This window comes from Corythoichthys intestinalis, unplaced genomic scaffold (assembly GCF_030265065.1).
Source record: "Corythoichthys intestinalis isolate RoL2023-P3 unplaced genomic scaffold, ASM3026506v1 HiC_scaffold_23, whole genome shotgun sequence".
Taxonomy (NCBI): Eukaryota; Metazoa; Chordata; class Actinopteri; order Syngnathiformes; family Syngnathidae; genus Corythoichthys; species Corythoichthys intestinalis.
Window position 1 is genome coordinate 4,617,353 of NW_026651592.1, and position 13,084 is coordinate 4,630,436.

Here is a 13,084-nt window from a genome sequence, read left to right on the forward strand (position 1 = left end):
ATGCAACGCATCCAATGAGTTTACATCGTCAGATAACACCGGGGCTTCCATGAATTGCTCTATAACTTGCACGACTAATTGAAAACAATGAGAATAGGTCTAAAAAATACGGACAATATGGCGGCCGGATACAGCGACACGTCATTTTGTGACGTAGGTGAGTAGGGTCTATTGAGTCTGGCTACCATTCAGCGGATACAATTTCCAGGGCGGAGCAAGCCACAGCAAACAGACAGCGGAGTGGACCGATCAGCGACGGGCAGACGTGACGTTAGTAAAACGACGAGGGCAGGACGATGGACTAGAGCGCGGAAGTAAACATACGAGGAGAGCGGAGTTTATTCAACATGGCTAGCGCGAGACGGACTGTTGTCAATGACTCGTGTCGATTTGTTTTTGGTAATTTAAAACTTAACTTACCGTGGATTGGAACATATTCTCGGCTCTCCTGTTCACCGTCTGTGTTGTTAAGGAGAGGACTTCCGACGCGCAAGAGTGACGTTGCTCGTTAAGAACACGTCACGCAAATAAACGAATCCGATTTGTTGATTTATTTTGTACCTGCTCGAGAGGCCGTTAATGGGATGGTTCCCAGACTATTTCTCTCAGTGTTTGAAAAATACAGGGAGAACAGTCTGGCCGTGCCAGGCAAATTTTACGGGTCACATCCTGTAAATTTTGGTTACCGGTACTTCCTATTTATTTTCAGGTATTTCAGGACACTTCCCATTGATGTTGGGTACCTTTATGTTGGTTTTGAGGTCATTTTGGGTCATTTCTTTCTAATTTTGGGGGCATTGCCATATCACGTCCTGTTGCTTTTGATTCACTTTGTTGATTTGGGGAATTTCTGGGCTACTTTTTGTATATTGATCACGTCCTATTAATCAAGGGGCATTTCCATGTCACTTCTCGTTGAGCTTGGTTCACTTTCCGTTGATTTCGGGGCATTTACAGGTCACTTCCTGTGGTTTTCAGGTCCCTCCTTGCTAATTTTAGGTCACTTCCTGCTGATTTCAGGGCATTCTGGGATTACTTCCTGTACATTTGGGATCATTTCCTGTATATTTTAAGACATTTATGGGTTCAGTGTAAATTTTGGTCACTTCCTCTTGATTTTGGGACATTTCAGATCAGTTTCAGTTGATGTTGGGTACATTTCCGTTGGTTTTGAGGTGATTTTGGGTCACTCTCTGATGGTTTTGGGTCATTTCCCATCTATTTTGGTGGGATTGCCATGTCACTTCCAATTGCTTTTGGTTCACTTTCTGTAGATTTTGGGGAATTTCTGAGTCACTTCTCGTTCATTGATCACTTCCTGTTACTTTCGGAGCACTTCCTGTTGATTTCTGTCGGTTCAGACGTGATTTTGGGTCACTTTCTGATTATTTGAGGCACATATCCATGTCATTGCCTGTTGATTTTGGCTCACTTTTTGATTTCGGAGCATCTACAGCCAGGTCACTTCTTGGTCACTTCTGTTCAGGTCACTTTTTGTGGCATTTCCAGGTGCCTTCTTGTTAATTTTAGGGTACATTTTCAGGGCAATCTGGGTTTACTTCTGTACATTTTACACAGTTTCCTGCATATTTTAAGGCATTTACAGGTCACTTCCTCCTGATTTTGGGGCATGTCAGGTCACTTCCCGTTGATGTTTGTTACCTCTCTGTTGGTTTTGAGGTGATTTTGAGTCACTTTCTGATGGCTTTGCCACGTCACTACCTGTTGCATTTGATTCACTTGGTTTATTTGGGGAGATTTCCATATCACATTTTGTTCATTGATATTTTCCTTTTAATTTGGGGGCATTTTCGGGTCACTTCTCGTTGATTTTTGGGTACCTGTTGGTTTTGAGGCGATTTTGGGTCACTTTCTGATGCTTTTGGGGGCATTTACAGTTAACTTTTTGTGGCATTTCCAGGTCTTGTTAATTTTAGGGTACACTAAGAACACTTCCTGTTGATTTCAGGGCATTCTTGGGTTACCTCCTGTATATTTTGGATTTTTTTTTTTTCATTCATGTTGATAACGAGGTGAAAATATTTGCGAGCAGTCAATATGCTTCTAAATGCAAGAAGAAAAAAAACAAAAACTTTTAAATCTGTTTAATTCCAATAAGAAGTTCACTTTGAATTTTACAAGACGTGTGTCATTGTAAAAACACAGTAAAGTTACAAAAAAGAAAAAAAAAAAGGGGGGGGGCAATAGTAATGTGAAAGCTTTTGTGTTCAGACGATCATCTCCAGCTGCCTGGCGTATTCGATGACCTGCTGCGCCAGCTCCGTAGATGGAATGCTAACCTCCTCCGTGCGTTGCTGCTGACTGCTGAACGAGTAGCCACCGGCGGCGTTTAAACTCCAACCGCGCTGAAAAACAACGTGATCCGAGTTTTCGCTGTCTTGTTCATTTCGTGCACGAGCAGAACTACCAACCTTCTTGGCGTAGTCGGTCATCTTTTTCGACGAGGTGAAGAAAAGCACGCGCGTGGCTTCGGTGAACTGAATCTGCTCGTACGCTTTCTCGATGCAGCCGGCGATCTCGTCCCTGAGGAAATTAGGGGTGAGACAAAATATCGAAATAGTGATATATCGTGATAGGCTATCGATATAGCGATTCTTGGCAGGCGCATATCGTTTTCAAATGGCATCACTGTTTAAGAGATTTTCGGATGAGCTAAAGTTTTAGGCCTGAATGCATCACTGACTGTCTCAAAACTCACATTACTAAAAAAAACTTTTTGAATTGACTGTGTAGTTTTTGAGTAAATGCCATAACAACACCATAGCAACGAGGGACACGCCTCGCTGCCCGCTGCTACCTGATGACGTCATTTCCTCCAAGATCTCGCCAGCAGTCCATATGAATACCAGGCTATCCCCGCCATATATTGCAATCATTTTCTGGGTTTTACTCGCGGGATTCGTCATGCCATCTCGATGTGGACCAATTAATTACTCACACAAACGCACGAGACTCATTGAGAGGCCCAAAACCCTTCTTGTGCAAGGATTTGGACATCTTTTGTGAGAGTCAAGCAGAAAAACTTCTCCCTGGGTCCTCGATTGAGTCTTTGTTTTCAACATTTCAGCGACGATGTTAGGATGCGCTGGGAAGTGGACACCAAAGCAGAAAAAAATAACTGCTAGTATGCAACGTTTATTCAATTTCGCACAACGCTCGGAGCAGCGCACGTGCACGCCGGGTCGTAGCTGTCAAAAGTTGATGAGCGGTCAATCAGGCGACGGTACAGCTCGAGATCAGGCACGGGGAATTCAAATATCTGAATGCTGGACGTGACTGACGGGTATGCCGAAAGTGGTGGTTTGGCGACAAGCAGCAATAACGGCTTATGAAGGCGGCTGATTGTAATGTGTCAGCCGCCATCGTTCCCCCGTCTGGCCTCCAGCCTGCAATCAAGTAGCCCTAACTGACTAGTCTCGGAAGATACAATGCAAGTAGACTCTTACTGACAATTTGATATGTTTATTACTTGTTTTGCAATTACTGATAATTATATCACACAATGACTGGGGGAAAAAATGTTCAGAGATAAATCAAAATGCCTACCACTATTTCATGAAGTGTCAAGTTCCCAACTGGGCTGCGTTTCAATCGCGGTGTAAATGAGCCCTTGCTCACTTGCCCTAGCCACCGCCCCCCCAGGGGAATCCCCGCCGCCATCTTAACTCATTCACTCCCAGCCATTTTTACCAGAGCAAGGCCCTTCGCTCCCGGCTGTTTTTCTGGATTTTGACTGCAAGGCCCACAGAAAATTCCCTCCAAAACTTGCAAATTGCTGCTGTATTTTTGTTATTTTAGTAAGCCATGTAACTTGCTGTGATCCAAGGTTTTGAACAGGTGTGATATTCGTGTGTGGCCACAGCGTACACATCTGATGTTGCTCACAGTATTCCTCAGTTTGCTCAGGGAGCTTGTGTGTCTGCTCAGACACATGAAAAATTAGAGGGAACATTGGTCATGAACGTTTAAACGTCCAGCGCGTTTAGTCCGTCTAGCAGTTGTAAAACATGTGGGGGGGGGTTTCTCTCTGGTAACAGTCTTGTGTCAAGAAAGAGTGTGTGTGTGTATAATGCAAAACATGATACGAGTCATACACATGTGCTTTTTATGGAAAATAATTCAATTATTTTGTTCTGATGGTAATAATGTTGAGCTATGGCTGTGGGTTTAGGCTCACCTAAAGGACTGAATCTATTTTAATAATTTTGTGTAGAATATTGCTGTTGTTTTTTTAAAGTTATTTTACCTTAACAATATACTTATGTTTCCTTTTGCTAATAGGTTTTGAAAAATAAAAATCCTGTTCGATGGAGCAAAGTTTTTTAAAACCAGATATCTCAAAATAACCGGCACATGTCACTGCCTATTCATTACTGGGGCACTTTATCTTCTGTAACCCAAAATCAACAGGAAGTGGCCCAGAAATGACCCAAAATCAACAGGAAGTGACTGAAAATCAACAAGATGACATGAACTGCGCCAAAAAAAACTCATTGGTTTCCATTGACCGCCAAAGGGGGCTAAAGAACGTTTGTTGATCTGAAACCAGTTCCAATTTTAGGGGCATTTACATGTCACTTCCTGTTGAGTTTGAGTCACTGCCTATTCATTACCGACTCACTTCCTCCTCAGTAACCCAAAATCAACAGGAAGTGACTAGAGCTGAAACGAATACTCGAGCAACTCGAGTAACCCGAGTTTAAAAACTGATCCGAGTAATTTTATTCACCTCGAGTAATCGTTTATTTTGACAGCTCTAAGCATCCCGTTTTGCTCGGGCTACTTTTAATGCGGGACAACACGCTGATGTCACGTGCGGAGAGGAATAAGGGAAAAAAAAAAAAAAAAAAAAACTTACTGCAGCCGACAGCCACTACAAACGACGCCGACGTTGCTAAATACTAGCCCGTACGATGCTACGTTGGTAGCAGGTAGTGTCTGATGCGTCTCAGAGATCACATGTATGTTGAACTAGATGCGAAATGACAGACTCGGCCGCGTCTGGGCAGCATTACTAAACAGCCGCCATCTTAAAGCAGCAGAGCACTAAGCGCTGATAAATAAGATTAACATTACTGTCACTACTAGCTCACGTAACGTTAGCCCTGCGGAGGGCTAGGTTTCTATTAATTATGACCACTGTCGATGCGTGGCTAACGTGTCTTACATACAGGCTTTAACATAACATAGCATTGTGTAGTGATGAGGGTGTAAAATAAAAACTTAATAATGCTAACTATCAATTTTAGCGCAGTAGTCATTATTGCTGGATAAAACACCAAGTAGCACTGGTCCCTAATGTGCTCCAATACAGCCTGTATCATACTTTTATTTTGAACACTGCAAAAACTCAAAATCCTATCAGGACTTACAGTTTAGACTAATTTAAAACTTAACTAGAACTTAAAAATGGCTTGACACAAATAGAAATTCAATTGAAACACGTGGGAAAAAATCCTAACTTTTAACTCATTTGCTCCCAAAAACGTATAAATACGTTCTATTTTTAAATGCTTCACCGTCTCAAAAACCTATTCATACCTCTTTTGCGTTTTTTTTTTTTTTTTAATAAGAAGCATATATACCTTCCACTGTATCTGACAAACAAAGAACAACACTCTAAACCCATTTTAAAGCAATAAAACTGGCCACTGGAGGGCAGTAGCGCATTTTGCAAGACCAGGCAACCCGATTCAACAACAGTGAACGGCCGTGCAGCATGGTCGGAGCGCTGGCGGCACGATGCCAGGTGGCGCTCTGACCGAACAAAACAACGAGAGGACGCCTGGAAGGCCAGGCATTGGACGACTGCGCAAAACGAGTGAGACCCTCAGTAAAGCGGCTCGCCAAGCAGACCTCGCAGAAACAATCCATCTTTGTGAGACAGACAACGATGACGGAAACGTTTACACGGCTGACGTGGCGACAACGGCGTCATCTCGGTGACAAACCGTCATCTCTCAGTAGTCATGTGTGAATAAATTGCTACTTTGCTATCAAAAGCTCTATTTGGCTGGTTGTTCATGTTATTTTGTAAAAGGAAAACATTATCCAGATGTTTGGGATGTCACTGAAGCAAAAAATAGCCGTGTTAAAGTCAAACATGTTTGAAATGTATGCGTTTACAAAAAGCTCATTTTCTCCGTTTTTTTAATCAGAAATTGCTCAAACTAAGTTATTTTCTAATGCTGATTTCTAAAGAATGGAAAAAGATATGAACTTATTTTTTTTTCTGCTGAAAGAAGAGAGTCTAATCTTTCTTTTGGTGGGTTCTATGTTTATATCGCAATGGAACAGAATTTTCTGTGGGCCTTGCAAAATCAGTCAAAATCCGAAAAAAAAAAAACGGCCAGGAGCTAAGGGCCTTGCTCTGATGAAAATAGCTGGGAGTGAATGAGTTATGTGTGTTATCAAGCGTAACGGCATTTTTAGGTAAGATTATATATATATATATATATATATATTTTTTTTTTTTTTAATAAGATCTAAAAAAAAAATTTGAGTGAAAGTAGTGAATTAGTCTTTTTTTTCCCTAGTTACATCTGAGATGCAATTGTTGGCTGTTTTCAACAATATACATCGAAAATAAAGACATTGATTGACTGAAAATGGTTCAAGATTAGATGAAATGTTTTGTTTTTTCATGTATATTTATAATTGCTTTTCACCTAAAAATATATTTGTTTTATCTGATTACTCGATAGAATTTTCAGTCGATTACTAAAATATTCGATTGCTGCAGCCCTAGAAGTGACCTAGAAATGCCCCCCCAAAATCAAATACAGAAAGTGACTAAAAATCAAAAGCAAATGACCTGAAATGCCCCAAAATTAAACTCATTGGTTGCCATTGACGCCCAATCTGTGCCACCCTCCCAGTTCAAACAAATTGGACATCTTCTGGTGTTAATCTCAATTCAATTCCCAGCAGAAGGATGAAAAGAGCTTGTTTTTCTGTTTATTATTTGAAAAGTAAAACATTGTAGAATTACAGGGCTTGGACAAAATAACGCCTAACATTTTGGCATCATAATTATTGAACATAATTGTTCAAGAATGGCATTAAGGAACATTCTAATCAAGTTGAGCATCTTGTATGCCGAGCACACCCCCCAGACCTCAACATTAGTGAGCATTTATGGTCAGTTTTAGAGTTTCAATTAAGACTTCGATTTCCACCACCATCGTCTCAAAGAGCGGTTATTCTAATTGAAGAATGGCTTCAAATTCCTTTGGAATGAATTCACAAGTTGTACGAATCAATACCTCGGAGAATTGAGGCAATAATTGCCGCAAACGGTGGACCTACACCGTATCAAATTAGTTTTTGTTCATTTTTTTTTAAGGTGTTTCCATTATTATGTCCAACCCCTGTACTTCTTGACCCACGTATTGATAATTGTTACATCTAGAGCTGAAACGAATACTCGAGCAACTCGAGTAGCTCGACTTTAAAAACTGATCCGAGTAATTTTATCCACCTCGGGGAATCGTTTAATTTTGCCGGCTCTAAGCATCACGTTTTGCCTGGGCTACTTTTTATGCGGGACAACGCGCTGATTTCACGTGCGTAGAGGAAGAAGCAATAAATAATTAAATAAATAAATAACCTTACTGCAGCCAACAACCGCTACAACCTACGCAGACGTTGCTAAAAACTAGCCCGCATGATGCTACTGTGGTAGTAGCAGGTAGCGTCTGATGCGTCTCGTAGATATCACATGTATGTTGAACTAGATTCGAAATGAGAGAGTCAGCGGCGTTAATAAACAGCCGCCATCTTAAAGCACTCGCTCACGTAATGTTAGCCCTGCGGAGGGCTAGGTTTCTATACATTAGGACCACCGTCGAGGCGTTGCTAACGTGTCTTACATACAGGCTTTATTTAATCTGTAAAAACATAGCGCTGTAGAGTGATGAGGGTATAAAATAAAAACTTAATAACGCTAACTGTCAATTTTAGCTCAGTAGTCATTGCTGGATAAAACACCAAGTAGCAATGATCCTTAATGTGCTCCAATACAGCAGGTATCATACTGTAAAGTTGACAAAGAGTCACCCGCTTCTTTAGGTTGCAATTATTTATTTTTTGGGAACTTGTGGAACAACCAACACACAACAGCTGTCTGCCAAAGCCGATACACACGCTAGAGGTGTGCAAAATTTCCGATTCTTAGATTATTCGCGATTCGGCCGTGGAAGATTCGAGAACGATTCACAAACATCCAAATTCCGATCATTGAAATATGCCAAGTAAAGAGGAAGTACAACACACTCAGCGCGCCGCGCGCTCTTCGGTACGCAATGAGGAAGAACGGAGCGAGAGTAGCTAAACATCATGCTTCTCATTATCCGGCCCCTCGGGTAATGCCAATGCTCAACTCACGGCTCTAGCTCAACTCATGCCACGAGATAAAAAAACACAACAACATACCTGACTGCTGCCGAAAAGCTGCTACAAGTACATCCACATAATGGATAATAGATATCATTTATATAGGACTAGATGCAATATAGATTCGGTAGTGTTGCAGCACATCTACAAAAAGCTAGATGCGGGCGTTAGTAAACGGCCGCCATCTTAAAGCAGTACACTTACCTGCAAGGCTGTTGTAGCGAACCTTCCAAGCAAACCTAATTACCTTTTTATCTAAAATACTCCTAAATCGGTAAAATATTGACTTGAATCTATCTTTAAAATAGTTTTAAAAGTTTTACACGCCGAAAGTAGACAAAAGGGAAATTATGGAATAACAGGAGCAATTTTAACAACTTTAACGGTTGATTGACAACATTAAATTAATTGAATGTAGTTTAAAGCTGCTGATACAGAATGGGGACTGGAGTTTTTTATTTACTGTTATTTTTGTATATTTGTTTACTGCTATATGTTAACTTGATACTGAAATAGTTGTTTGGTTTAGCCTGAGAGTATTTTTTAACTATTTTGGAACTAATGTACAAAACATTAATTTAAAAAAATTTAAAAAATAAAAATAAAAAAAGGAGGGGGGTGCATCAATAATCGTTTTATAATCGAATCGGAGCCTCTGAATCATAATCGTAATCGAATCGTTAGGTGCCCAAAGATTCCCAGCTCTAACACACGCACTGGCCAGAACCACAACAACAGGAAGGCACGCCGCTCGCTCTCCCGCACCTGGCTCACCCCCACTTGGCTCATCCCCGCACATCATGCGGTGCATTCAGGAACGCATGCAAGTATCCCCGCAATATTATAACTTGATATGTTACAATTAGGGCTGTCAAAATTATCGCGTTAACGGGCGTTAATTAATTTTTTTAATTAATCACGTTAAAATATTTGACGCAATTAACGCATGCACTGTATGACCCGCTGGCACATTGCCTCAAATAGATTACAATGAGGCCGTTTATGGACATTAAGAGTGCCGCTTGGGGGCAGCGCCGTACCATACTAATGTTATTTCTTCTAAACGTGGTAGAATCAGTAGTTGTGAGATGTTTATGCTGTATGCACAATGCAATGCAAATTGCTATTTTTGCTCCACACATATTTCGGTAAGTTTTCTTTCTTTTAGTGGCAATTATGTCTCTCTTGTTGTATTTTGGGTAAGATATGTAAAGAGATATATATTTTATAAAGGCGAGTGGACACAGGCGTTCTCTGGACTGCGCCGTTCATTGGCATAAGCTTCAGCAACTCCTTCGCAACAAACATAAGTATCGTTTAGTGAAAGCACAACAAAAATAATATTCCTATCGCTCAGAAAAAATAATGTTCACAAAAAGAAAAGCTATAGTATATAGCTATCAGTCTATAGCAGTACTTCTCAAATAGTGGGGCGCGCCCCCCCAGGGGGGGCAGAGCGATGCCATGGGTTGCGCGTGTGACCTCGGGGAACATGCTTTTTTCTTTGCCGTACTAGAATAAAGTGTACTTGCACATCCACTCAGTGGGTGGCAGTGGTGCTCTCATTTTCAAAGTGCGTGCAGTATTTTTTTAAGTAAGCAAGAGCACACACGGAAGAGACTCATGAATGAATAGCTGGGGAGCTGTGCGCCGTTTTCGAAAGTCGTTTTCCGGCTGGACTCACGCAGCGACCCACTGTCTTCTCCGGTTCTCACGTGTCCGCCCGAAAAGTGCCATTTTCGGCTTGGGATCGTCACGACGACCGCCCTCACCTACGGTTCTCCCTCGGCCGCCGAGAATGCGCTTTTTTCGGGCCGTTTGCCTTTGACATTTAATACAGTGGTGGACGAGGAAAGACCACTGTTTACTGTGTCTAAAAATGATTATAGCGGACAGCCGGAAGCCAAATCAATTAAGACGCCACTTAAAGACATTAGACCCCAATCTCATTGATAAGATGCTTGGTTGTTTTTCAGCGAAAATGTGCCGAATATTTCCAACAATCATCCCGCTTTGTCAGTGTTATATCAGTAAACCAGTGAGCACTGTTAGCATGCTCAGTGCAATATAACCCCATGTCATTGCAAACTGGAGGTGATACTGGGAGCAGCGAAAAAAACTGTCCTTCTGTCAAAAGACACTTTTTTTCTTTCTTCTCCTATTCAGTTTTGTTTTTTCGGTCAAATCTTTTGGCATATTGTCCTCATGAGTTAAATGTTTCTAACCAATAATGATCTAATCAATATGTTAGTATTTACTGATTTTATTTTTCAGTATTAAATGGTCAAAAATGTACCTTGAGTGTATTTTTACAGTTTGGATGTGATTTTTTTATTATTATTTTTTTTTAATTCAGGCAAATTGATGTGCCTGAAGTCTTTTCTGTTACAAACAAAACAATGTTAATAAAGTTAGACTTTATAAGTTGATCTCTGTTATTTTCTCTAATAGAAAAAAAAGGATACAATGTGAGGCAGAGGCGTACTTATAATAGTAATAGACAAATGACACTATTTAGAGTGGCGGCAGAGTTTGGGGGGGCGCGAAACATTTACGTCTTCCTTGGGGGGGGCGTAACAAAAAATAATTGAGAAGCACTGGTCTATAGTAATGAGGCCCTATTCTCACACAGTTAAACAACAATGCAAAATGAACTGGCATTCCATATCAAAATAGCTATGCAAAATACACGTAAAACGTACTCAGACTTTGGTCACTCTATTCTTATTATTGTTATTTTTATTCTTATTATTATTATGTTAACTCTACTTTTGATTGAAAATTTTATTACAACGAAAACATGAAGAGGGTTTTTAATATAAAATTACTATAACTTGTAACTATAACATTTATCTTTTAAGACCTACAAGTCTTTCTATCCGTGGATCACTTTAACAGAAAGAATGTTAATAATGCCATTTGTGGATTTATTGTTACAATAAATAAATACAGTACTTATGTACAGTATGTTGTATGTATATATCCGTCTTGTGTCTTATCTTTCCATTCCAACAATAATTTACAGAAAAATATGGCATATTTTAGAGAGTTTGTATTGCGGTGAATTGTGATTCATTAATTTTTAAGCTGTAATTAACTATTAAAAATTTTAATCGTTACAATACATCTATTTTGAACACTGCAAAAACTCAAAATCTTATCAGGACTTACAGTTTAGACTAACTTAAAACTTAACTAGAACTTCAAAATAGCTCGACACAAATGGAAATTTAATTGAAACACATGGGGAAAAAATCCAAACTTTTAAGTGATGTGCGTTATCAAGCGTAATGGTATTTTTAGGTAAGAATACATTTTTTATAAGGTCTAAAAGTTTTTTGAGTGAAAGCAATGAATGTTTTTTTTTTTTTTTATTCTAGTCACATCTGAGATGCAATTGTTGGCTGTTTTTAACAATGTACATCGAAAATAAAAACATTGATTGACTGAAAATGGTTCAATATTAATTGAAATGTCTTGTTTCTCACGTATATTTATAATTGCTCTTTACCTAAAAAAATGTTTTATCCGATTACTCGATTAATCGATAGAATTTTCAGTTGATTACTCGATTACTAAAATATTCGATAGCTGCAGCCCTAGTTACATCCTATATCTATAGCAGAGGTCGGGAACCTATGGCTCGCGAGCCAGATCTGGCTCTTTTGAGGGCTGCATCTGGCTCGCAGACAAATCTTTATTATAATTTTTTTTTTTTTTTTTTTTTTTAATTTTTTATAAGTTTAGTTATACTCTTTTGCGCATTACGCGAAACGGCAACAGTCACCGGTCATATGCAGCAATGAGCAGATGTGACTTTTTCAGCGTAAGTTAACTTTTTCAAAGCTCCAACAACACTCGCACAATTTGCTGTAGATATCATCAAATAGGAACCTAGATGTGCTACGTTAGATACCCCCCAATTCCCATGCCATTGGCTGCGTGAGTCCAGGGTGATCATGGGACACGTAGTCCGTATACTACAACTGGCGACTAGAAAGCAGGTTTGCAGTAATTTTAGTGGGAAAGTGGCAAACAAACATGTCGTTGTGTCTATCTGTATTTTTATTTATTTATCAATCGCATTGGCAAAGCAGATGAGGCAGAGACACTGTTCAAGTGGGGTCGGTGTAATTTGCTGTTGAAAATAGTGGTCGATGTGTGCATGTGCGTGAAGTAACCTTCCCTCGTTTTTAGTTTTGTTTTCTGCGTTTGTCAGCTAATTTTAGAAACCCTTTTGAGAAGATGGGGGAAAAGAAAAAAAGACTATGGGTTATTGTACTTTTCAGCTGAAGCTGACAGAGGAATTTGCCTTAGTGGAGAGTTTTCGACGACTTTCGGATAAAGACCATCATGATGTCAAATCAAATTCGGGCAACTCAAGTAAAGGACATAAATGCAGCACTATTTTTCTCTCTCGCTTTGGATGACTCAGCAGACGTAAGCAATTTATCCCAATTCAGCGTGATTGCAAGGTTTTGATTATGAAAGGGACAACAAGAGGGGAGGATTTATTCAAGTCCTTCACTGAGTTCGCTAAAGAAAAAAAAAAAATCTACCGATGGATAAACTTGTTTCGGTGTGCACTGATGGTGCTCCATGCGTGGTGGGGAAAATCACGATTCTTGGTGCTTCGCGAACATGAAAACAGACGCAAGTTTCTCAACGC

General features: G+C 40.0%; 1 protein-coding gene across 2 annotated transcripts in view; it reads right to left on the reverse strand.

Moving 5' to 3' along the window:
• Positions 1–2,090: 2,090 nt before the first annotated feature.
• LOC130911224 (26S proteasome non-ATPase regulatory subunit 8-like) overlaps positions 2,091–13,084 on the reverse strand; it is a 32,276-nt gene continuing 21,282 nt past the window's right edge. Inside the window, exons 6-7 of one of the 2 annotated variants that reach the window (XM_057829051.1) lie at positions 2,464–2,544; positions 2,091–2,264 (exon numbers count right to left, since the gene is read on the reverse strand). In XM_057829051.1, the coding sequence (XP_057685034.1) occupies positions 2,237–2,264; positions 2,464–2,544 (109 nt within the window). In that variant the 3' untranslated portion in view covers positions 2,091–2,236. Of the gene's footprint in view, positions 2,367–2,432; positions 2,545–13,084 lie in introns of both variants that reach the window. The other variant, XM_057829050.1, reaches the window with a different exon arrangement.